The 27384-nt window shown below is 33.0% G+C and overlaps 1 protein-coding gene and 1 long non-coding RNA gene across 2 annotated transcripts; one reads left to right on the plus strand and one right to left on the minus strand.

Moving 5' to 3' along the window:
- Positions 1–1299: 1299 nt before the first annotated feature.
- On the minus strand, positions 1300–16684 carry LOC137807196 (myosin-17-like). Its single transcript, XM_068607691.1, has 39 exons — positions 16376–16684; positions 12766–12894; positions 12390–12533; positions 12133–12278; positions 11898–12054; positions 11661–11719; positions 11224–11383; positions 10961–11110; positions 10746–10882; positions 10516–10662; positions 10048–10149; positions 9917–9974; positions 9724–9825; positions 9589–9626; positions 9235–9361; positions 8952–9122; positions 8686–8817; positions 8458–8567; positions 8276–8336; positions 7617–7794; positions 6800–7005; positions 6576–6695; positions 6394–6492; positions 6065–6286; positions 5519–5658; positions 4828–4945; positions 4694–4744; positions 4514–4594; positions 4216–4386; positions 3934–4089; positions 3632–3838; positions 3066–3203; positions 2913–2983; positions 2705–2804; positions 2571–2627; positions 2433–2489; positions 2266–2346; positions 2075–2157; positions 1300–1980 (listed from the first exon to the last, which is right to left on the minus strand). The coding sequence occupies exons 1-39, from the start codon at positions 16376–16378 to the stop codon at positions 1857–1859; spliced, it is 4593 nt and encodes a 1530-aa protein (XP_068463792.1). The 5' UTR covers positions 16379–16684; the 3' UTR covers positions 1300–1856.
- Positions 16685–22701: 6017 nt separating this feature from the next.
- On the plus strand, positions 22702–23587 carry LOC137805877 (uncharacterized). Its single transcript, XR_011080264.1, has 2 exons — positions 22702–22964; positions 23059–23587. It is a non-coding gene; the product is annotated as an uncharacterized lncRNA (long non-coding RNA).
- Positions 23588–27384: the final 3797 nt, after the last annotated feature.

Genomic DNA, 27384 nt, shown 5'->3' on the forward strand with positions numbered 1-27384 from the left:
TTATGACCACCGCGGTAAGGTTTGGTGTGAAAATTAGGGTGCTTGGTGGGACGAGATGAAAACCATTGCGTGGAAACCTGATTGGCTTGAATGATGGAATTTTGAGTGAGTTTATGTTTCTCAAACATTTCTTCTTGAGCCAGGAGTAAAGATTCCAGTTCGTCAGTCGTGCAGGGATCAGTAGCGAGAGAACGACAGTGATGAAACCGTCGTATTCCTCCGATAGACCATCAAGAATGGCATCTATGTGTTCGGCATTTGAAATGGAAGCATCAATGACAGATAGAGAGTCGACAGTCTTTTTGATATCAAGAAGGTAGTTTGTAACCGTGCGGTCATTCTTGGGTGTGCGAAGAAGAAGACAAAGTTTCTTGATGGTGGCCCTTGTATGGGAGGCGTAATATGTGGATAGTCGTGTCCAGATAGTAGCAGAGGAGTCCAAACCAACCATTTTGATTAAGATGGAGGAGGACATGGAAGCCAACAACCATGCGACGAGAAGCTGGTCTTGCTTATGATAAGGAAGAAAAAGGGGGTTGACGGTGGGTTCTTGATCCTGTTTTGCAAAAGAGAGAAAAACTTAGATGGAACATCAGTGCCATCAAGAAAATGAAGAAGATCAAGCCCACAAAAGTAGCAAGAATTTGCTGTTTCCATATCAGAAAATTTTCATCTGTAAGTTTGAGAGTAATAGGAATAGAAAAATGGTGTAAAGAAGAGGTCATGGAAAAGAGATAGCTCTGATATCATGTTAGGAGAAAAGGGAAACTGAATATGTGTGTAATTGTATTCAATGTATATTTGAAATACAGAGAAATATATATAGCAATTACACTGTAATAACAGAAAGGAAACCAAGTGCCTAATAATATGAGAAAGGAGAAAAAAAATAGTGTTTATTACAGAAAGGAAACTAAGTGCCTAATAATATGAGAAAGGAGAGAAAAAATAGTGTTTAACAGGAGAGTGAGTGTACTATAACTATGGTTTAGCAACACATCACCTTCCCATATACAGGGGTTTCCGTCATAATAACTACTGGACAATGCTTATTCACTTAATTGTTCATTGCTTCTTTCACGTCTTCATGCTTCCCATATAAAATGTGCTTCAAGTACCAGCCAATACTATCAGTTACTTACATGAACCTTGTATAAACATTTTCATGGAGAAGAATGCAGAAAGTGATTACGCTCTTCTAGATATAAATTTCATTTCATTTCAAGGTGAAATCTTTGATATTCAACACAACAGTAGTCCTACAAGTAGCTTTCAACATATTTACGATACAGTTAACTCTTTAAAAAAATGAAACTCAAATAAATGATCTCAAGTCTGTACAAGTGCACTGAGTCATCTTCCATCATAACTCAGTGGCTAAAGAAAACTACCTTAAAAGTTTAAATATTTGAAAAAAGAAAGAAAGAATATTGCACAAGTAAATACAAAAAACAATCTCGTGAAACAAATTCGCCCACCACCTATAAAATACACGGGAGTCACTAATTGCATCCACCTATAACACTTGAAAACCAACCATATGAGAAAAGAACCTTGGCAGGTGTGACAGAATGCCTGGCCACCAGCCTTTAGCTATGACCGCCTTTTGTCACATGACTCGCATCAATAGTGACAATGGCTTCTTAAGAAAATCCCTCGTGTCGATAAAACTTGAGGGATAAAAATGAATTAACCCAGGCAACAAACCAATATTAGAAGCCTGAGTTGGCTAAAATATACTATACATGTAACCACAACGAAATTTTATGCACAGCTTGGCACCTACACCTTGGTGCAATACCCCGGAAATAGCCACGAGACGGAGCATCAGAGGCAATAATCACCAGCTATTTGCATCATTCTGACCTTGCTAGTAAGAACCCAAATCCTGAGTTCTCACGTATAATTGGAGGAGGATCCACGTCTGCTACTTCTACTTGTTGCATTGATTTGGAAATGTCATCCACCGAAAATGGAATGCTGCATCCATATTCAAGATTTAAGTAGAAATGTCACAGTAAAGACTAAGCTGAGTAACGAAACTATAAACTATTTGCTGAAGTTGATAGCATACCTCGAGTCATCATCTAACAGGAAAGAAGTGCTGTGAGCATTATTAGAGTCTTCGGACATCATAGTTCTCATGTTTGTTATAACCTGTATAGAATCAGAGAGATAGTTTGTGATTTATCACACTGCAGGTATTCCACCTTGGGAATTGTAAACATGATGTACATACTCAACCACTAAGCAATGAAAACTTACGTCTGAAGACACACTGTGAGTGCCATATTTGTCATCCCAGTACATTGTACTTATCCTGTATAACTGTTGTATACTGAGAACCTGTATCAAAAGAATATTAGACTTAGTAAGAGAATCAATATCAAGTGAGCTCTAAAATAGTTGACAGAAAGGAAGAAGGCACCCACAGGGCAAAGCTCCTTTGTAATTTCATTCAGGGACTTTTTGGGTTTTTGATGTATCACCTGAGAATGAAAAATGAGTCAGATGTATCAGTATCAATCAATAATGGATTGAATTTGAATTTGTATAGGAGTAACTCTTACCAGGAATCCAACAGCCTGCCTGATATGTTTCAGTTCATCCCAAGCAGAGCCAGTGTACTGTACAAAAAGATTCAGGCTAAGATTTAAAAAAGGAAAAAGTACAGAAAGATCTGATATAGTTGACTGTTTCACACCTCCTCTGTTGCCTCAACGCACCACAGTTCTAATTCAGCAAGACCTGTTTTTACATACTCCCCATTGCTGAACGAACAACACTCCCGACGCAACAGAAGACTGCAGTGGTGATAAATATTAAGTCCACGAAAGAGTCTGATTAAGTACATGATGAAAGAGTCTGGGTTCCACAATATGACATGCAATGCAAGGAGAAAGTGGGATTACCTATTGAATAATTGAACATTGATGAATGAGAATATTTGAGTGAACACTTTTCGGACCAAGAAAGGAGGAGCCTGTTAAACCAGTATTGAAATGGTTAAGATGGCATATCGATGCTCAGACAGTGGAAATACAGAATTTGAAAGTGAGACTCACATAGTTTGCTTTCATTATCTTCAGACAATTATTTAAGCTTTTCACAATACTTTGCCAGTGAGCAATTAAAGCTTGCTGAGCAACTGCATTTGCTTGTGAGCGTCCTTTAACTAAACTCTGCCGTGAGGTTCTTGGAGCCTGCAATTGTTTTTATCAGACAAGATAAATAAACAAATAAAAACACCCAGAGTGTTAACCTTGTTAATTACCCAGTAGATCGACCAAAGGAGTGCACAAAAGTAAACAAGTGATTCATGCCAGTGAACAATTTATTTCATTTGCAATTAACAAAGAAAATTGTTCCTTTCCATGGATTTCCGTCTGATTAATCATATAGAGAGGAAAACGTTTTCTTTAGTAATCAATCTTGAGCATTTACCATAAGCTCGGTGTCTGCATGTCTAGTATAAAAAAATACTTTTTGTTAATTCAAATAGATATTAATTGTTATTCTTCACTTAAAAAATAAAATGTAAACCCAAATGATTTGTTAATTGCTTAAGCCCCTAGACCAATTAGACTTTTACAATTTTTATTTCCACCCTACCAAAAAAATGATATATCACCTGTATACACAGTCCAAGTAATGGAGATATCTCCTTCTTTAGGTTGTCTCTTATCATTCCATATATTTTTTCGAGGAAGGCAGTAAGCTGCTGCTTAAACAGCAGAGCTGGATATTTTGCTTCTACTTGCCGTAAATCATCCAGTCTATTAAGACCTCGACCATTTAGGAATGACAATCCAGCACTTTGGGGAGATGCCCTTAGCCCCTGCAATTACAGAAGGCAACCAAAATTTTAAGATAAATGAAATCCACATAAACTGATAATGTTTTCTACAGAAATGATATGCAGTTGCCTCATACTTGAGACATTCTTCCAAACAGAGAAGACGATGCTGTTCTCCGCCGTTGGGGTGTTAAGCTAGCAGCTCCAGTAGCTTTAAGAGTGCGTTGTAGTAGCAATAACAATGTAGATGTATTCGACAACCAATAAGCCAATACATCTGTATTATCCTGGGCCTTCAATGGTGCAGAATTCACTGTTAGTAACATATTTTTGGTATTTCAGAAATTGACCCAGGTACTTTTAAATGCAAAAGCAATGTGTCGTGAATAACATACAAGTAATCCCAAATATTAAGTTACCTCAACAGCTGAAGCTATTGTTTGAATGATCCGGTCAAATACACTTGTCCTTTCAACTTCAAACGACCTCCAGTGAAGAAGGCATTTATATATGACACATGCAGCCACAGGTTTGCCCCCAGAAAATCCCAAATCTTGAGATATGCACTTGATCAATAAGTCTTGGTTTTCCTGAACAAGAAAGTAAAGTTTTTAAAACAAGTTAACTTGAATGAGGGGGGAGGATTTAAATTTAAAAGTTGACATTAAATATTTGTAACAGATTCAGATTACTCAATGAATATATGTAGCCACTCACTTGCTGCTTCTCATTGAGAGATTTCTGTGGTTTTCCCTCAGATTCAGGCTCACGCACATTAGATACAGCAAGAGCCATATTCTGAAACACGTAGAAGTTTAGAATTCAACAAATTAAAAAAAATCCTCACACCAAAGTTAATGGTTGATATATACTTGTATAAAATAGCAGTGTTCTTACCGATTCAATTTTCGAATCACCATTTAAAGCACTTCCATTTTCAGGTGTCCGCTGCATATTGTGCATGAAATATCATTGTGAATCTCTTTATATGCTATAATGTCAAGTAATGACAATGTATTTTATTCTCTTACCTGAACAATAACTGTCCTTGGTCTTGCAGAAAGAGCTTTTCCAGTTGGTGATACAGCCAGTGCTTGTTGGCGAAGAACTTGATTTTCTGACTCTGCATTGGAAATTTTTTCCTCCAATCTACATAATAGAAATCAAGGTAGTATAGATGGTTATTAATGGGCAAATATAACTGTATAATGCATCCAATGGAAAAAAAAAAAAAACGTTATAGACATGATGCAAGAGAATGGACGATAAACAGTTGAAGATGAAATATGAGGATAGGAGTATTTTGTAGGTGCATTGCAGGGTTGGGAGATAGTTAACTATGATATTCACAATATTTAGACTTCATATCATAAACCAACTATTCAAAAGCTGAAGTTGCTTGTGAAGAAACGAGGATGTAGCTAACAAGCCTCCTCAAAATCTCCTTAGACTCGATGTGTAGATAATGCACAACCTTGCCTATAGGGTCCTTGATTTTTCATTTTTTTTTTTCCTTTTTAAATTTAGAAGAATGAGGGCAGAGAAAGAACATGAATGGCTTTATATCTAACACATAGTTGTTACTTCTTAAATGTGATACACTTGGAATGTCATCAGAAACTGAAAACAATTCATCCATTCTTTTGAAATAATTTTAAACTATGGAACAAGTGTTCATACATGACTATATAGATCTTTTTTTTCTCCTCAAACTGTACTAACCTTTGAACCAATTCTTGAAGTTGATCCGCTTTGCGGTCAGAATCTTCAACCTTTTTAACCATCTCTTTATTTCTAGCTTCAGCCTCAACCTGAGCTTTGCTTGCCTCTTCTTTGGCCCCTTTTTCCAATAGCAGTGATTCCTGTGTCAGAGATTAAATAAGGGTACTCAATACATTTTCAATTATTCATTGTAAATATGTATAGTGCCCCACAACTATTATGTAAAAGGACTCCAATTTAAGTAGAACTCAGATTGTAGGATGAGCAGGGAGAAATTCAGCATATAATATGTAATTACTACGTTCACATTTCATTAATTTGAAAGATGATTGAAGGCCAAGGACTCTATGGAAATTAATTTAAGAGAACCAAGCAGAAACATAGTTAAAGGATAAAAAAAGTGGAGGCATTTGCAACAAAATCCATTGGGCTCTTAAAAAATTGTTACAACATATTTATAAATAATTCATATCAGATCAGAAAATATTATGACTTAAGAAGTTACTGATGTATTGTCATTTGTCAAAATGAAGATCATTTGCCTACCCTCAAACTACTGACTTCAGCCAATAGAGAAGTAATCTTTTCAGTATCTTGAATTAAAACAGGAGTCTCCTTAATAACTGGAGGTGCTTCTTCGATGGCCTTTCTTGCCGCCTCACGCTCTTTGATGACCCTGGCATTTGCTTCTTGGACTTGTATTTGCATTGCATGCAAAGCATCCTGTAACTTGGAAATTTCTTGTGCCTTTTCTTCTTCCAAATCAGTCTAATAAGTTTAAATGAAACAAGTTTATGGTATTAAAAATTGCAACATTAATATCAATAATTAACATGGAAATAAAAATATATGTAAATATATGATAATGAAGTTACTCTCAAACGCTTCTCAATTTGCAAACGCCAAGTAAGTTCTTCAACCCGCTTTTCTAGTTTGTCCTTAGCTTCTTTGAGAGCCCCAGTTTCTCTTGCAGCCTGAATACAATTACACAATATTCCTCCTAAGGCACCTTTTTAAAAGACTCAGTACACCATAACAGAGAAAGTATTATCCATACCATTTTAAGCATTCTAAGTTCCCTTCTAGCAACCCTTCCCCTCCATCCACATTGAGTAACAACTGCAGCCTTTTGCAATTGTTTATAATATGAATATGCAATTAGCCGACGCAAATGAGCCTGCAGAGATTAACAGAAATAATCATTATGGTAAGGCACATAAAAAGGTTGCATGACTTCATTTTTCTTAATAGTCTAACTATGAATAAGATCAACAAGGGCACCTGCACGTAAATTGCAGCTTTTGTTTGCTTTCTAAATCTAAATTCATCACGAGCTTTCATAGCCCTTAGACCTGTCTGTAATACAATTGCAGATGATCGTGCTTTTAAGTATGATTTCCTGGCAATGTATCCTTTGAAGTTCTTCTGCATTTTTACAGCTGCTGCTTCACGCCGCAACTGCTCATATAGTTTCCGGGACAATATTCCTATTTGTTATTGAAAAGCACCATAAGAATTAGAATCAGATTGAGAATTTGAGAGTAAGTTATACAGTACCAAACCATGAAAAAGAAACCTACATTAGGAGAAATCCCAATGATTTAAGGTTGCGTGAATTTTAGAATGCCATGAATAACACAGTATACAAACAGGGGATTTATGGAACATATGCTTAATGAATAAAGAAGCAAGACTTAAATGTTGATAGCAAGCCCAATTGTTAGAATGTCCACGTTTCCCTTTAGCTCTTTCCCAATCCTAACTATTTTTAGAGATAAGATGGACAGTTCTCATATTTGGTGGATTTGGCATTGGCAGACAGACCTAAGACATCACCACTACTATTTATAAACACATACCAATACCAATAGCTTGTTCATACAAGAGATTGTCTCGAAGTATGTTTGAATCAGTTCATCTTGCATGCAAGACAGATTACTATTAAAATGTCGCCAAGAGAACTTTTGAGGGAAAAAAAATATTTTTGTTCTAGAAATTTAGTTCATCCCAAACATACGGTTAAGGTAATGAACTACCAAATAAAGAAGCAATAAAAAACAAAGCAAACATATTCGATAGAACTAAGGAATAAGGATACCTCGCAAATTAGATTGCAGACACATTGCAGCTCGGCGCAATTCAATGAATTCCTTGCGTGCAATATGGGTACGTATTTGCCTCTGGATGACTCTAGCAGCATTTCCAAGAACCTCTGCCCTTCTTGCATCCAATTCAGCCATCTGGCCAGCTCTTAGGAAAACCTTTGTCTTTCCTATCTGGTAAACCATCATAAATCTCATGATTACATAGTATATAAAATTCATTCATACAAAAGGACTTCCATTTAGTTTAAAGTTGAAAGGTCATGAAATAAAAAATAAAGCAATTTTCCAACTAAGAAGATCATAAGTCACTTGAGGTTATAAGAAACTATGAAGAAGTTAGAAACTGGATCGAACAAGCAGATATGCCATTAAGCTTTTACTTCTATTTTGTCTTTAAGTAAAAAAAATCCCTGGAATAGTCTACAGAGAATTAGCATGAAGTTGTTTCAGAAGCTCCATAAGCCTCTTGAGTCTTCAGAGAGTTGGGTATTTTAATACTTCAACATGTCCATGCTAAAAAAACAAATCACATATGCAGGTGACATTTATTTAGAAAAATAGTAGAGCATGGCTCACTGATCGTCTTTCCTAAAACCGACCCTCCCAAACACCTTTGTCAACAGATAAAGTTGTAAAGACAAAGGAGTATCACCTGATAGCCTTTCATACCCATTTTATCCAGGATCATTTGGCATGCAACCTTGACATCATAGCTGAGAAGGAACAAGTAAAAACAATGAACACATAAGTAGAGACAAAAAGCAAAAGGGGATTCAAATACAGAGCCCTTTTCCAATTCAAAGATTAAAACAGCCCAGAAATGAGATAGATTACTTTCCGTCCAGAGCTTCAGGGGCAAGAACACCAAATCGGTTTAGAAATTCATAGAAGGTTCGTCTGGTAGGATATCCAGCACAGCTGATTCTAATTGCCTCAAGAACACCCTGAAGAAAAATGACCATCAGTCAAACAATCACCAAGTGCAAACAGGTGACAGATATTATCCCTTCTATTGTCAATTATATAAAGGCAACAATGAGAAAGAAACAGTGATATACTCACACCGCAACGCAATTGTTGGATAATGTTGAGATTTTCAAAAATAGCAGGCTTGAGAACATTATTTGGCTTCACACATCTGATATAGTGAGGTTCTGTTGAATTCAGGGTCTCCATCAAAGATTGAAGTTGCAGCTGCATGTTCCAGAAATGTGTCATTTACTACATGCATAACAAGAAAACAAAATTCCATATATCTGATACAGGATGTCAAAGACTGATAACAAAGTATAAGAGAATTAAGGAAGAGTAGTAAAAAATAATAATACTTTGAAGCGAGATCCTATTGAAGAGAACTTTGATGATTTTGAAGACTCTTCTGGAGAAGGGGGGAATAGACCAGCCACAAATGAGCATTTTGAGGCTATGAGCAAATCCTGATGTTCTGCCACTACATAATCCTTGTTTTTGTCAAGAAACATATCAGCTAGATACGTCACCTGGACAAAGGAAAAAACGTCAAAAAGAAGGAAGAAATACATTCAAGCAACAAAAAATATTAGAAAGTAATAAAAGGGAACATGTAATGAAAAAAATACCAAATATATTTACCTCCCCTGCATAATGGGATATGGTAAAACTAGTCCGAGAAAGTTTAGGTTTGATGAACCGCTTGTTGTTTTTGAATGTCTGATACAATTTCTGAGCAAATGTTTCATGTGTAGACTTTGGAAACATACTGTATTACAGGGAGGTAGTGAGTCCAAGCAAATTAGAGAGTTTATGCAATGTCTGATATTAAATATTATTATATATTATTTCCTACTCTAAACAGATTGGAAATAGCATACAGGTATGAAAATGAGAAAGTAAGAGAAGGTAACTTCAGAAAAGGTAATGCATGTAGCTTCTATTTATCTGAAAAACAATATTAGATTAACAATGAAGTCATTCCCAGCTGCATACCAGGCTTCATCAAGAAGGGCAATTATTCCTCCAGGTTTCTGCAAAAGATTGAATATTAAAATCATCACTACCTGAATTTATTGAGTGGGAAAATAAAGAGTATAAATTGGTCACAAGGCAGCAACAGTAAAATACCTTCTCTATTAAATCCAAAACATCTTGGTTGTCAACAAATTCTATGTAACTCCAATTAATCTCTTCCTTGGTGTATTCTTCTTGTTCCATTTTAAAGACATGCTGCAACCATTTGGGATTAAAAAACACTCAGTCTCCAAAGGGAAAAAATTATAGAATATATACCACAAATTTGAACCAGAAATAACCAAACCTGATTAAAATGTTGTTGCAGCTTCTCGTTTGTAAAATTAATACAGAACTGCTCAAAACTAAGTAAAAGAAATTTGTTAGATACAAGGCTAAATACAAAACCGTAAGTGCTAGACGAAATCATTAGCTTACCTATTGAATTTAAAGCTTTCAAACCCATAGATATCAAGAACTCCGATAATAGATTTTGAATTTGGATCTTGTCCAATCGAATTGTTAATCTTCTCCACAAGCCTGGAAGCAATTATGACAGAGTATGACACCATAAAAAAGAAATCTAGAACAAATTTGGTCTAATCACACATGTCGTCAACGACAAATTATTCCAGAATGTTAATGCATGGTTATTTCAACTATAAATGTGATTACCATAATTCTAAAGTAATTTAAAACAGGCAACTAAAATTCCCAATTGATATTCAAATTAAATGTGTCAAACATAAAGGTAAATAAACAGTCCTTTGGTAAGAATAAAATTGTTTAGGTTCTTTTACATAATAGATTTTAGTTTTAGACCTTTTCAATAATTTCTTTCCTCCAACATATCAATGAAAGAGAGGATCTATTTTGTAAATTACAGCAGTGATAAAGGTTCATTACCAATCAAACAAACGAGAATAAACGGTTTTAGCTAATGCATCCCTGCTACCAAGAGCTGCAACAGGATCAAGGGTTCTTGTAATAATCTCCTCGGGCGTTACCATCACACGCTTGATAAGTGCATCTTCCAAGCTCTTACAATCACACCTACAATAATGCTATGTTAAAATGTATACTACATTGATAAAATGATAATGCAGTAATGCATAAAAGGATGATGTTGGCCATACTTTAGAAGTTCAGCGGTAACATTAAGATGGAACCTAGACTTCTCATCCTTAATGACAGAAGAGTCAATCTCCTCTCCTTTTGCAAATTCAATGTTTCCAAGATGCAAAACTGCTGCAATAACTCTAAAAATAGCCTCCTGCAATACAGGGCCATATCATTAAAGCAATCATAAAAAATCTCACTTTATTAAGAACTAGGATTCAGAAAGACTAACCTGCTCCTCCTCACTTATTCCAACAACATCCATTGCCCTTCGAGTTGCAAGATATTCCTCAGCATCATCCACTCCATCCAGCGAATAGCAGTTGGATTGATTTAAGTAATGAAAGGAGCTAGGACTTCCCAGTTTATATTTCTCTTTTTCCTATAAAATAATGTCGCAATGATTAAATATGAATATAATAACAATTTAATATAGGAGCGAATCTTTGTGATAGAGATAAGGAAACATTACAACATCAAAGAAGAACATTTTACCTCAGCTGGTGCTGCACATAGAAGGTAAAAGCAATGGTAATTTCTTTCAGGATCTGAAAGTTGACAGACACGGGACCTTTCAAGCAAATATGTCCGTATAGCTGCCCCGGAGATTCTTCCCTTGTTGTCAAATTGTATCTCGACAAATTTACCAAAACGACTGCATCTCAATCAGGGGGGGATATCATGATGTAATATGTCTTGAACAAGAAAAAAATATGTAATATGTCTTCTTTTACTACTCAGTTCAACATATAGCAGACAAACACACAATTCTAAGAGTAAATAGAATTTAGCGAATGACAAATCAAACTGATCTATCACACTTTCTTCTCCCTCACTCTATATATGAAGTAACATAATCACAATCACTTTGCCTAACCAATGTATGATCAATTTCATTTTACTTTATATACCATGTGGCTGTCAACACTCACCTTGAGTTGTTGTTTCTAACAGTTTTGGCATTGCCAAATGCTTCAAGAACTGGATTAGACTGCAAAGTAATTAATACAGAAGCAAGTATGAGGAAACCATTTCCACACCTTTTTAACACCCTACATACCTAACAAATCTATCTAGAACAAAATGAAATAATATAAAGGAGCTAAAAGTAAGTGTAAGGCTAAAAAAATATGAGGAGGACAAAACAAGAAAAATGCAACTATATATACTTCTAGAACTTGTTGTTCTACTGTACGCCCTTCTACTCCAGATCGACCCCCAAGATACGCAAGATACCGCATAAGCATCTTTGTTGTCTCTGTCTTTCCAGCCCCACTCTCACCACTAACCAGAATTGAGTTGCTTTTCCCCTCGTTAATCATTGCCCTGATGAATACAAACAATGGACATTAATAAACCATACAAAAACAATAAAACAGAAAATGAAAGGCATCTATCAGTCACCTGTACGCAACATCTGCAACTGCAAAAACATGGGGACTCAATTCTCCAAAAGCAGCTCCTTTGTATTGTTCCATCATGTGAGTATCATATAGATGTGGTAACCTTTGAAAAGGATTTATAGCAATCAGGATATTTCCAGTATATGTCTGCAATGATGATGGAGGAGTAGCATGATTGTACCATTCATATGTTTCAATACTTATGTAACATAAACAATCTCAGTAACAAATGAAATAATAGATATTTTACAATCTTACATAGATTTCATTGAGTTCATATCTAGCTGCCAAATTGTGCAGAACACCTGGTTCATGCAAGTAAGACAATTTTGTCATGTCATCTACACCTCCAGGAGGGGCCTCATTATCCTTGGGAAGAACCTTTGAGATATTTTTTACAACCTGCAACCAGATTTCCAGACTTAACCAATCATGATAGTAAGGCCTAGTATAACTCGTTTTATTACAGGTCAAACATATAGGACATAGATAATTCTGTAAATTAATATATAGTAAATGAAAAATAAATATTTAATATCTGAAAGTGATTTAACACAGTAAAAATGACACAGGAGTACTACAAAAACAATTGCAAACAATCTCACAAATACACAGTACAGACAGTTTGACTCACAATTTTCCCAGCTGTGGTGCGAACATGGACTTCTTCACCATTGATTTTAGAAACTTCTCCATCAACCCATGCATGTGCTGGATCTTCAATCCAGACATGAGAACCTACAATAATATTCACTGGTGCAGACTGCAAAGACAAATGTATTAAACATCCACAGCAAAATATATATATATATACACACATATATGTGTGTGTGTGTTATTTGCTAAAAGTTATATAATTTCTCATTGAAGCAAATATTCCCACAAGGCATGCACAAAAATTAAAGATAGTTATCCAAAGTAACCAAGTTGTTGAAGTAAGTAGCTAATATGTAACCAAGTTGTTGAAGAGAAAAGGAATGAAAGCAAATGTGCTCTGGTCATAAATGGCATTGCCAACCCTCTGGATTGAGTTTACAGAAACATGCATACCACAGTTAACTCCATTAGTTCATTTTATTTCAACAACAAGAATAATAATTAACAATGGAAATATAATGACCAAAATAAAAAAATATCGTAACAAAATGTTAGATACATAAATAAATAAATATTGGGAAATGATCATTGCAAGCAATTTCATAATTTCAGGAAGATTATGTGCAAATTATGGATCAAAATGCTAACATCATAGATAGAGTTGTAAGCTGTGAACCAGGGACTTCAACATGAAAAGTGGACGCAACATAGATAGATACACACTACGCACAGCTTACATACATGCATACACACTACACACAGCTTACATACATGCATACACACACAATTCTTGTTGTCACGGTAAATGATAACTAAAAAATTGGGTCATACAACAATACCTCAATAGTGAAGAGTAAAAGTTAATTAGTAGTCACATAGCCAATTAAAAATGTCATGTACATTTTTCTTTTCATATATACCAATCAAATATGATCTAATGGTCTTTTTTTAATTGTTTTCATTTCTCACAACAAGAAAAGTTCTCATTTGATATGTTTGATATACATATATACATACACACACGCACACACACATATATATAGTGAGAAGAAGATTCCTTATGAGAGTGAAAATAGTAAATCTAGGTCATACAGCTATACATGAATGACAAAGATTAAAAGTTTTAAAAAGTCATGCGATCCTTAAAAAGGTCGCATAACTTATTATGTGTATTAATCGTGACCATTTACAACAAAATGTAATGGTCAATATTTATTCCTCTCACTATCATATAAAAATGGCTCTTTCTATCTCTCTATATATATATACATACATACATACATACATACATACATACATATATATATATACATATATAAAGCAACATAACAAAAGATTTAAAATAATAATCAAGATTTGTATATTTTGATTGTGGTATAAGCAGCTTGCTGTGATAATGACCCTCACAAAAAACATACAAACAAACATTGTTTTTAATATCTTATACAAATTTTTAACTGACATGTTTTAAAAAAATTTAAAAATTACATATAAATATATTATTGTTATACTCATGTCCTTGAATATCCATCGCCATTTTTTCAAGTAGAAGCCGAATAAAGAGAGTTTAGGGTTTCGTATAGGGTTTAGTTATAGGTTTCATTGTCTGAAACATGTCCAACATTCCAGAACCTAAAACAAGAAGAACGTTTCTGCTTCAGGTGCCCTAAGTATGTGTTTAAAAATTAATAGACCTAAGTTCCACATTGAGTAATATCGAAATGTGCAGTTGAGTGCTTGAGTGGATTGCTTCTCCCCCTTTGACAGCTAGCTTTTAAGGAAGGTTTCTAATAAATTGCTATCAGAATTTGTTTCTAATAAATGTTATACTCATGTCATGCCCTTGAATATCCATCCCCATTTTTTCAAGTGGAAGCCGAATAAAGAGGGTTTAGTTATAGGTTTCAGTGCCTGAAACATGTCCAACATTCCAGAACCTAAAACAAGAAGAACGTTTCTGCTTCAGGTGCTCTAAGTATGAGTTTAAAAATTAATAGACCTAGTTCCACATTGAGTAATATCAAAATGTGCAGTTGAGTTGAGTGGATTGCTTCTCCCCCTTTGACAGCTAGCTTTTAAGGAAGGTTTCTAATAAATTGGCATCAGAATTTGTTTCAAGTATCTCAGAAAAGACTTATCTATGGAGGGGGCTGACCATAAAGCCAGTGTAGAGCATCATAAAATGTAGCTGCAGCCAAGACATTGACTCTTACGGGCAGTGAGGCGATATGATAGGGAAGGAGGGGCTCGGGTGGTTATCATTTGATACAATTTTCTTTGAAAAACTTTAAAGTATTATGTAAATATTACTTAGATGTTTATCTATCTTATGATGATTAGTATTAATGTAATGGTTAATGGGATGTTAGACAAGTAGTTAATGATAAACTTGTATGTAAATTTATCATGTATAAAGTTCAAAGTAAATTAATAAGTGTGATATTTAAATATGTAGTAAAATTTAGAATTTAATTTAAATACATAAATAATGTGAAATAATTCTATATCGTTGTCTGAATGTATGGACTATAATTTAATTAAAAGTGGTAAATTTGGTATTTATTTAAAAATGTATATAAAAATTATTTGGTATTTGATATTTTCTTTTCAGTCAACAAGTACTGTGTGAAAAGAAAAGCAAAAATGTTGGCATTCACCTAAGTTGTTGCCATACTTAAATCATAGACCACCATGCAGCTGTGAACTATAAGAATCGTTGATAGTCAAGCAATAGTCAAGAGCCAAAGTGATGCCTTCAGAGATGACTCAATGTTTAGTCAATATATTTTCAATTTCTTGAAGTGCCACAAATGAATGATCAAATTCTTGCAAATATATTCAACAATTTCAAGTTAAAAAGACAGTATATCAAAAGTGTTTTACTTGAGTAGGATGGGTTTATTTCTATTGTTTTTTCCTTGATACCAAATCATCGTAGCTAAGCTAGCTATTTATCTATATATATTCGATGGCACTTGCAGGAAAAGAAATCTCACTTATAACATAGCTCAAGGCACTTTTTACAAGCTTTGGAGATACCATAATCTCATACCACCCTTCTTCTCCCTCAAAACGGCCATGATAATCAGTATTGAATCAATACCAGGTAATTCTCTTTTTAAACAAACATGTAAATCTTACGACCTTCACCTCATTTATTTTAATTTCCGTCCAAGTATTCATAGGGAAATATGCTGAATAAAGAGTCCCTTCATTTTTCTTATTATTCAACTTCCCTCCAACAACCAATCTAACATTCGTAAGACTCTGATCAAATTATTTCCAAGCAATTAACCATCAAATAACGTACAAACACTGCCTGCCCACAATTTCCCCAATCTTATTCATCAACCCTTCATATTCCCCGAACTCCATTTCACAAGATCTTCTAGTAGTAATGCGTGGATCGACTAACATATCTCTCACCACAATAAATAAAAATATTTATCCGAATCATCCAAACGCCGAAAAAAAAAAATAGACTATAAACAATAAAATCCGCCAAACAAATCATAGTCACACGCAAGAATTTAAAAAAAAAATAAAAAATCAAAGTCGCGCAGATTCAACGAAGCAGCTGAAGGAGTCAAAGGAAAAGCAAGGAGACGATGGCGAGAGAGAATATAGAGAGATTAATCGGAATTTACCATGGCGATTAGTGCGGCGCGATCTCCCTGTCAACTCATCCGAGTGGAGCAGAGAAAGGAACTCAGTGAGTCAGATCGGACAGCAGAGAACGTTAGCTTTGAAGTTTGAACGACAATTGTGAGAGAGAAGAGGCTAAAATTAGAAGCTGGAGAAAACGATAAAGAAGAACAAAACAAAGGTATATGGAGCAACTTCACTCTGCTTTCTCTCTCTTCTCGAGCTTTCTCTCTCTTCTCAAAGACTTTTCAAGAAATGCTGTAATAAGAGGACAGCCACTGTACACAATTATTCATTATATATTTATTCATAATATTTAATTATACAGAAAACAAGTTTTAGCTTCTCTTTCCTTCACAGAGTTGCTGCGTCTCTCTCTGTCTTTTATTTATATTTATTTTAATATTCAAACAAATTTAAAATATTGAGGTTTCTTGTTGGGCGAAAGAGCGATGTGGGACCAGTGAAGCTGGACATTTTCGTGGCCTGCACTATGCCATTTCTAGGTCCTTGGTGAGGAATTGGAAATAAAATGTAACAAATCATTTCTTTTTAATTAGTGTTTCTACGAAATTCTAAGAATACCAATATGTTTTCTAATGGACATTGTAAATTTATACTATTATATTAAGATTTTTTTTAATTTTTAAATTGAAATTTCAATAATAAATAACGTCAATTTTTTTTTACAATAATAAAATTTCAAACACTATGAGAATTAAATTTCACTTCTTCCGTCCAATAAAATGCAATATAAGGTTTTTTCTTATAAATTAAGAATGACAGTAAAGATATTACTTATTCAAGTAAATTATTAAAATAATCTTACTTATTAAATAAGTACCTTCTTTTCACGTTGTGAATATATTAATATTAATTTAAATTATTTGAAAATAAATAAGAAGAAGAAGAAGAATATTTCATCAAAATCTGAAAACATCATTCATAATAAAATTTAAAACAAAAACAGCGGTTATTTTCAAATAAAAATAATGATTAATTTATTATATGATGTTAATATATAAATAATTGGTTTTTATTGATTTGGGAAAATAATATCAGCTCTTCAAATATAAGGTAATAAAATAAATATTTATGTTTCTAATTGTGTTACAACATTAAAATACTCATCAACTCGTTTATAGTGAACCTGCACTAAATCCAGTAGAGCATTTTAGTGTAAGTTCTTTTCTTTAATATATTTTTTATTTAAAAAATTCAAACATTAAATTTTGTTTAAAATTTTGAACTTAATTTTTTTTATAATCAGGTCTTTTTTCAGTGTTAGATTCTTTATTATAAGAATTTTAAATCTATGATATAACGTGTTCTCATGTAAGAATTGAAGATTCGGATAACTATTGAGAGAATTCGTCTCATTTTTTCTTCTTGGTTGATTGTACTCCCTTGTTTGTTCCTACCTATCCTTCCTAGTATCGGTTCTTGGTCCTCTAGTGATTTTTGAATGAGGGTATCTGCAGAAGACATTTCAACGCTCAAGTCAACAAAATGGTTTGGCACTTGTTTGTTTAACATACCTATTTCTTGGAATATGCGCTATTTATATTACCTGTAATGGGCTTTTCTTATTGGATCAAGTTTAAAGGGTTGGAGCGTGTTTAGGGCCGAATTATCTAGTTCCTAAACACATATTAGCTCTGCTGACCTTGATTGAGCGTAATTAAACTTGAACTATCAGGCGGCCCGACAAACGTGTGCCTATACTACATTCGATCGGTACACCGTTGAGATCTGAAATGTTATATCGATTATGTGGTCCTTAACAAGTATAGAATATAAGAGAGATGTAAAAAATTATTTAAGGTTAAAGTTATTGTTTGATATTAGATGATTTAAGTAATATATATCATTGTATTTTACTTTATAATCTTTTATATAGAAATTAATACAAATAATCTTTTAAGTTGTTACTTGAGGTTTCTCAAAATCTCTACCACCAATCTCATAATGGTGTGCACCACAATTTTATTCAAATTGTAGTTGGTATGAATTGAAGCAATTTATATATTTTTTTTTTTAAAAATCAATGAATGGAGTATCTATGTGCACATATATAATTTCATGGTAATTGTTGAAAAATAGTTACCATAATTTTTCAAATTGTATAAAATAATTAATAATACAATGGTTATTTTAAAAAATAATAATCATAAATTATTATCTGAAAAGATTCTTAATCAAATACATAGATACGTATTTTTTATCATTACCGTCACAGTTATGAAATCATACACCCTGTCACATGATCAAATAAAATTTATTCATTTTACATGTTTAATATTTTTTTTCAATATTCACTTTTGAAATATGAATGGAGTTTTTTTTTCAAAAGGGAAAACACAATTAAACTTTTACTGTGTTTTAAACAAATTGGTCCCTTAAAACATTCATTTCAGTTTTATTAATTCTTAAATTTATGGCACTGTTGCAGTAAACCATTTCATGTGTATTTACAGATATTCAGTTGCATAAATGTAACGTGTGCCATGAATAAGTACAACTTGTTTTTCCTGTGTATGGGTGAAGCAAGATAATTCTTATCGTTTTCATTTTTAGTTTTCAAATTTTAATAATATTAATAATAAAACAGTCACAATCCTAATTATAATATACTAATTCGCTTTAATACGTCTCATAAAAGCTTTACCAAATCATTTAAATAGAGTAAATCGTAATCATGCAATCTTTTGGTCTTTTGGTCATGTAAAGTTGTAGCCGTCATAGACTCGAGTATTTTTCTATAATAACTTTTGGGTTTAGTAGCTTATAAAATCTTTAGTATTTTTAATTAAAAATTTATATTTTTTAATTGAATATTTAAATTTTTTATATCTTTTAATTAAATAAAATAAAGGAATTTGAGGGTTAGAAATGTAGAAATTGATTAATTTTGTAACAAGAAAGACATTTACAATTACAGGCATTTTTTATTTAAAATTTTGGTGAGACAGAGAATTATTTTGGGACAAACCAATGAAATGTTGGACTATTGTTCGCTGGCACCAAAATAATTTATTAAGAAAATGGCACTTTGGAGAAGAAGAGAAGCTTTTAATAGAGACATTATGGTTGGCCTATATAACTTCGTATGGAGATCACGTTCAAACCAAAAATGTTCAACCTCAAGTACTTAGGGTTTCTTTGGAGTCTAACATTCAAATTAACCAACTTTCACTTTTATCTAATATTTATATTAATATATTTTATTTTTTGGGTTAAGAAGATTTTTTTTCTTCTAAAAAACATTTATAGAAGTTTATCTAAATAAACGTTATAGTACGTTTTAAGTTTATTTTATAAACAAGTTAAATATGTACTTGCATTTTTAGGGAGATAAAAATTATAGATGTAGCCAAATGAGATTTCAAATGATTTGTTATAAAAAAATATTATGATATCAAATCAAGGTTTCTAAACACTGTTTTTTATGATATCTAATCAAAGTTGTCATAATTTCTTTAAAGAACTAATAATAAAATAAAGTGGTAATGACTTGAAATTTGAAAAGATTAAAAAATTATCCAATATCTACAATCATACAAAATTTAAGTAATGAATTGTTTTTTAAATTATTTTTTGTGTGTTTTTTTATTTATTGATATCCTTCTCATGAAAAAATTATTAAAATGCATAGAATTTGTATACTTTTATTTGAACTTTTTATTTATTTATAAAAGTTCATGTTAGGCATCATTATGCAACTTGACATCTTAGTTATGTTGACACCTCAAGTAACAACAATCATTTGTCATCACATGAAAAAAGTATTATTAAAAAATACAAAAATATGGGGGATTAAACCAAAACTCATATATTAACAAAAACGATACATAGGTAGACTATACATATTCATAAAAAATTATAATAATAGACTAAATGGAAGCCTATTATACCAATGAAATGATTCAAGTATTTCATCGATTACGAAGCATCCACGGAACATTAGTCCTAACAGTAAACGCAACACAAACCAAGACAGTCAATGAAAAAATGTGAAGCAATCAATCATCACTACATCCACCATGGAGGCTGAATTTGTGGCATGCTTTGAGGCCACAGACTAATTGGTTGCGGAATTTTATTTCAGGTTTTAAAAATTGTTAACAGTATTGTCAAGCTACTGAGAATTTATTGTGATATTTTCGCAGTTGTCTTCTTTTCTAAAAACGACAAGTATTCGAAAGATGCTAAACATATGAAATTGAAAATTGAAATATTTTGTCGTTAAAGAGAGAGTTCAGAAACATAGAGTGTCAATAGAACATATTAACACTGATCTTATTCTTATTGCCCCTCTAACAAAAGGGTTATGGTCCATTTACGACTCATGTTGAGAATATGAGCATTATGTCTACTAGATAATGATGAATGTTGTTATTAATGTTTTATTTGACACTTTGAGCTCATTGATATATAAAAGTTTCTGAATCTATGTTTTCTACTTTATGTATATGCATGCAAATTATGGTGTGGAAAACAAGTATGTTCCTGATGATGAAAATGACATTATGTTTGAACCAATTATGGACTTCTCATTATAAAATCATATTAGGGAGAAAAAAGGATGATATAGTAGTATAGGGAATGAAACATGTTGATTAAATGACATGTAATCGTCATGACTCTTATTATTTATGTATCCTTAATTTTGATGGATGATAGAACCATTTTATGCAAAGCCTTTCAATGTGCATTATAATTTATGTAATTATTAAATCATATGAGTCAAGTGCGAGAATGTTAGAAAATTATGTAAATTAATAATGTGACTCGTATGAAATAGATTTTGGACTTTGGTCTAAATATGATTTAATAAAATAAAATGTTTATTGATTAATGTGAGAAGTTATATATATATATATATATATATTAATATCTAATGAAAAACTAATCTGATGGAGATTGAAAAAAATAGACAATTAAATTGAAAAGTAACAAAATCATGGATAATAATTAAGGAACAATATTGTCTAAAAAATTTACGGGTTAAATTTTTTTAAAAAGAAACACACAAATTGTATAACCAAAATTACAAATATTTTTTAAAGTCGAGAATAAAGTGAAAAAAAAAGGAGAAGTTGTATTTAGAGTTTTGGATTAGAACCAGAATTTTGCAACCATTCATAACTATGAAAGAAAGCAATGGCAAAGTGCAAAGTGGTAACACTCCAAATTACATCACATGGTTGGGTCTCCTTCAAGGTAACACCTTTCTTTTTCTCTTTTCCCCATATGCCCCATGTGTTTGATTAATTGCCTTAAACTTTCCAACTCTGCATTAAGCTTTCTTCACCTATCTTCTTTATAACTATTTTTTTAGGAACAAAAATATAATAATTTTAATGCTATACATAATCAATTCACAAAATTCAAAAAATGTACAACTAGAATAAACATATATCAGATTGATGATATTGTTCTCATAAAAAAAAGTTAGACATATGATTAGGTTTTTTATTCCTGCCCTCGTAAATTTTAAAATATCATCTTACTTTTTAAAAAAAATATTTTTTAAATTTATTATCTTATAATTTTTTATAATAATTTTTTCATAACAGAATTTTTGGCAAAATTTCATTTCTCAAATAAGATGTTCACAATAAACTTTCTAAAACAAATTAAATTCTTTTTGGAATGAACTTTCTGTAATGTGTTTTATGGACACATGAACGGAGCTTTCAAGATTATTATTCAAGTGTGAAATTTTTTTGAATGTGTATTTGGTGTTATCTTGGGCCAGGATGAGATTTTATAATTGCACCCCTATGTTGGGTCAAATTCTCCCTACATTATATTAATTTGAACATGCACTGTAAAAAAAAAATTTAAAAATGTTACCACTACAATAAATTAATTATTTACATACTAATTATTACATATCCATATGAATTTGTATGTAAATTGAATATTATATGTGAATATTTACATACGAATTTAATTTAATATGTAAATACACATTATATACGAATTTTTTCATATGTAAACTAAAAACAATTACATACGGACATAATCCGTATGTAATTTTGGTATCATAAAGTAAGAATAATTACATACAGATCACATCCGTATATACAACATTACATTTTTAATTAAAAAAAATAAGTTGTTACATACGAATTTTATTTGTATATAACGTATTACATATTTAATTAAAAAATAGAAATAGTTACATATGGATTTTATCCGTAAATAAGATATTACATATTTAATTAAAAAAACTAAAATATTTATATATAGATTATATTCATATGTTACGTACGGATTTTAAAAAAGCAAAAATAGTTACGACTACCATTTTATAAATAGATTATTTTTTTCTCCTGCCCATGTTTTGATTGCCTCCATAAGTTCTTTTTTCGTAAATTCTGAAAGTGAAAACCTAAATTTTATTTTCCAAACAAAATCTCTGAAACCTTTGAATTTCTCATTTCTTTCTTTGAATTTCTCTTTGAACCCTCGCTTCTCTATTCCAATTTCTCTTTGAATCCCCTTTGTGTATCACCATTTTCTCCTCCGCATCCACCGACTACGTGTGATTCAAGATCTCGTCATCCTTCTCGAAGTCGACAGGTGTGATTCAATTTCTCACTCCACCAACACGCTCCATGATTCTTTCTTCGTATTATGCTTTTCACACTCCTAAACTCTTGTTTCGTTGTTTTAGGGTTCTTACAGACGCGCACAACATAGAAAATTGTATTGTCAAATGTTGGACTGATTTAGGGTTTTTCTGGGTCCTCTATTCCTTGTGGAAAGCACACTAATTCGATCATCGGGTTCCATTTGATTTCGCATTTTTCCACTAATATACATAACTTTCAATTTCTTGATGTTAAACCCTAGTATGCAGGACGACACAACCACACTACTCTACTCCTCCGGCACCATGGGACCCAGCAAGGGTGTGCTTTCCTCCCACCATAACCTCATATCCTGGTCCAAATCATCCTCGGTCTCTTCCACGTCGAAGACAACGAAAACTTCATCTGCACAGGCCCCATGTTTTACATATACGGTCTCGTCGCCTTTGCCACTTGACCTCCTCTCATTTGCATAGGATTTCTGCCTACTTTGAGAAGCTTTCATTTTGTCTTGTATCTTCTTCACCTTCTCAGTGGTCTGTTGAATTAACTCTGACCCAACTAAAATTATTTCACCATCATGATACCAACATAAAGGAGTTTTGCATTTCATTTCATACAAAGCTTCATAAGGTGTCATTCCAATACTAGCATGATAACTATTATTATAAGTGAACTCCACCAGAGGCAACATGATGTGAGTTGATTTTAGATTGCATATTTTAAAGGTTTTGCTTTTGTTTAGATTTTGGATTTTAACAATTTAAAGGTGAGAACCCTAAGAAGATCCCCACTAGACACGAACTTAACCAAGTGGTTAAATAAGTGTGAAGGTTCACTTCATAAGACAAAAGAGAAAAACACAATAATATGGTGACAATGATGCAAAGGTGCGAAATTGAAGAGAACATAAAAGAGGAAACAAAACAAGACTAAAATGATAAAGAATGATCGAATGGAAAGAACATTAAAGAACATGAAATGGAAATGGATAATGGTGCAGATAAAGAAGGAAAAAGATTAAGAGATGAAAATAACTTATGGATTATAAAGGGAATTCACGCCATTTGGAGCAGAGGGACTCCAAGACGAGTGATGCAAAAGTCGCTACTTGAGATGTCACTCACTCAAGATAAGACCCAGAGTCACCACTTAGGATACTACCCACCCAAGATAAGACCTAGATAAAAAGTAGTACTCAAACTCTTAATTCACTCAAGCAAAGTTTCTTTACTTAAAATTTCAATGTGTCAATACATGGAGGAAGACACCCTTTATATAGGAAGGAGTGACTTGGAGGGCAAGATGAGTGAGGGGTAGAAAAGAAAAGGGAGAGGGGTTGCCTAGGGTGTTGAACATGGTCAAAACCATCCCTTAGGCATAGCTTCTAGAAGTTAGGGCTACATTCTAACCCTAATGGACTATGCACAAGCTAAAATGATAAATACACCCCCTATTATGCTAAATGAACCTACTACAGTCTATTCTACTATTTGGAACCCCAAAGTGAGCCCAAATTATTTACAACATGTTTTTATTTTTAAGAATACCAGAATAAAGAAAAGTTGATGTTCTGGTGTATGCCCCGTTCCTTTTCTGGTAAGGTCTGTCGGATATTTGGTGGGGCCTTAACTTGATTGTTGAGATGACTCCTCACCGTGTAAATTGTCTCTTGAGTCCTTGATCATCTGTTTGTCTTCTTGGATTGTATCTTGCCCCCAAGTTGGAGAGAATTCGACTTCGAATTTAGAACTTTTGCAAATAACATAGTCAGTTTGTTCACATATAAGATATTGCAAATTGTGGTATGTGAAGTAAACTGATGTTCCTGAAGCGTGGGGTGTTCAAAAGGGGAAGTTTTAGATACAAGCCATGTTGGGAAAGAATATTTGGGGATGAAAGAACTTTTTGATGAAAATCCTCTTAGAAGGTGAGAACTTTTAGGAGGGATTTGAATTTCATCCCAAAACTTCAATGTCCTAGATGTCAAGTATTTATATTTATTGCTCAAGATAAATATTTTTAACTCAATCAAACATTTTTAAAATTTGTGAAGTTGTTTTCCATGCCATTTTTTTGTTCAAGCAGGAGTTTTCTACTCTAGTGAAATTTTGTTGTTCAAGAGAAATTTAAAATGGAAAAATTGAGTTGGTTTTAGAAAATTTTCACCCCAAGAGAAAAAAGAACTTCTTTGGTTTTAAAATATTTATAAATAAATAAAAAGGTTATATATGTATTAAGTGATGAGGATCGAATGTAAGAATCGAATGATCCAATCTAAGGTATGAAAAAGAATTATAATTGATAGGTTATAAGAATTTACTCTGTCACTTGTCTGTGAGACAATTTAATTAAGGTAGTGTGACAAGTGTATGCCTCTAAGTCTAGTTTTAAACACATATATTCATTCTTCCTAAAGTAGAGTGAAGTGTCTTTAATGTTTATGTTGATTAATTTATTGATGATAATATAAGAGGTAGTCAATTGGACTAAGAGTTAGACATTTCATTTTCATACATACTTAATGTTCCTGTCGGTTGACCAAAAACGTCTTTGTGCGTCTTCGTCACTCTCACGCCCAAGTATCCTTACGTTTGCACGTGCTTTCCCTTCCGTTTGAATGCCTGAAAACACAAAAGACAAAGGGTGCCCTAGAGGTCGTTTGCACTCCGCGCTCAAGTCAATCTTAGGGCTAGGAAACACCAAAATTGTTTAACGTAAGCGACGCGAATGAATAGCGTACCTTACTAAGTTTGTTACTTCCCTTTATATAGGTTGAAACTAGGGTTTCCACTTTACCCAAAATGGGCTTTCTGAGGGGGTGGGCCCAACACTACTGTTACCCACTCTTATTCCCTTACTGGAGTGCAACCTCTGACGGGACGATCACCTGGATGCCTCCTCGTGCACCTGATCTCTTGGGTCGCCCGTCCTGGGAACGCCCTAGCTGTCCGCGCGCCATGCATGCAACTCGACCCCTAAAATGTGACCCTCACTGGTCGTATCTTTCCAATGGCTTTATACTTGTGTTACGCCTGAACACGTCATCCACTCCACACGCATGGACTCTCGTGACCTAGGCTTCTCCATTACTAATAATTGGTACGTAGCTTGGGATCCACCTCTCGAGGCCCAGCTCTGCTGTTTGAGTCCCAATGCCTGACCCCTCCACACTACTATGTGGTACGTCGGTACATCCTAGTGACCGATATCTGACCACTCTTTGGTTGCTTAGCGCACGTGCCTCGCGAGACACTGACCCACGCTGCTCGTGGGACCCCGCTTACGTGGTCGCAACATCACTAGCGGTCAACGACACCCGAGAACTTATCGGTACACTTAATGAATTTATAAAATGTGTATATTAATAATAAATGAATAAGTTTTGAATGAGTTATATAAATTATGAAAATATAAGTATGTGAATTTAATATACACATATGGCTCAAATTTTAAAACACACCTACACCTACCATGTTTTGTGTATGTATTTTTTTTTTCTATGATAGTGTGTTATTAGAAAGGTAGGTGATATTGAAAAAAAAAAGAGTCTTAAGTAAAAAGGTTAAATGTTTTGTGTATGTATTTTTTTTTTCTATGATAGTGTGTTATTAGAAAGGTAGGTGATATTGAAAAAAAAAGTCCTAAAAAGGTTAAAGAGAAGGCTAATATATATATATATATATATATATAATATTTATATAAGGAGGGGGAATTTATTTCAGAAAAACTTTAAAGTATTACTTAAACCCTAAATCATACACCATATGTGAAATAATTCAACCTCATTGTTCGAATGTATGAATTATAATATTTAATTAAAAATGGTAAATTTGGTATGTAATTAAAATTGTATATAAAAATTAAATTATTTTTATTAATATATTAGCATTATTATGTCATTTAATCGTATGCCGCTTACAACATTTTCATATTTATCTTTAAAATATCTCAATTACTAATTTGATTTCTCACGATATTTAATGCTTCAACATCAATTTTCTGAAGTATTATTTACAAAATACTTTATATAATTATTATTGTTTGTCTTTATATTTGTGCTAAAAACAACGTTATTTATTATTTACATATTTGTAATCCTAGAACTTTAATTGTTTATGTACTGGTATGGTCCGTACGATCGATAACGTGTCGCTGAATCGACTGAGTCCCTATGGCCTGCATCTATAAGGTCGACCAACACCATGAATCCAATTATGTTCAAGCAAGATCAGCAAGACTAACCCAATGATTAGGAGTTAGGTAATGCAACACTAATCGCGGTCCAACTTCTTAATCCAGCCCAATAAGAAAAACTCATTAAGGTAATATACACAGACACAAAATCCAAGAACCAAGTACATCATTATTTACAATGTTCTAGCTACCGAGTGTCGAACCCCTTTGTT

This window comes from Phaseolus vulgaris, chromosome 3 (genome assembly GCF_000499845.2).
Source record: "Phaseolus vulgaris cultivar G19833 chromosome 3, P. vulgaris v2.0, whole genome shotgun sequence".
Lineage (NCBI taxonomy): Eukaryota > Viridiplantae > Streptophyta > Magnoliopsida > Fabales > Fabaceae > Phaseolus > Phaseolus vulgaris.

What these genes read in the sequence shown, in the direction of transcription:
- LOC137807196 (XM_068607691.1), bottom strand. An exon ending in TGCAACAACATTTTAATCAG is followed by an intron (nt 9,826 to 9,916) that starts GTTTGGTTATTT and finishes AAATGGTTGCAG; the next exon opens with CATGTCTTTAAAATGGAACA. An exon ending in CAAGGACAGTTATTGTTCAG is followed by an intron (nt 4,745 to 4,827) that starts GTAAGAGAATAA and finishes CACAATATGCAG; the next exon opens with CGGACACCTGAAAATGGAAG.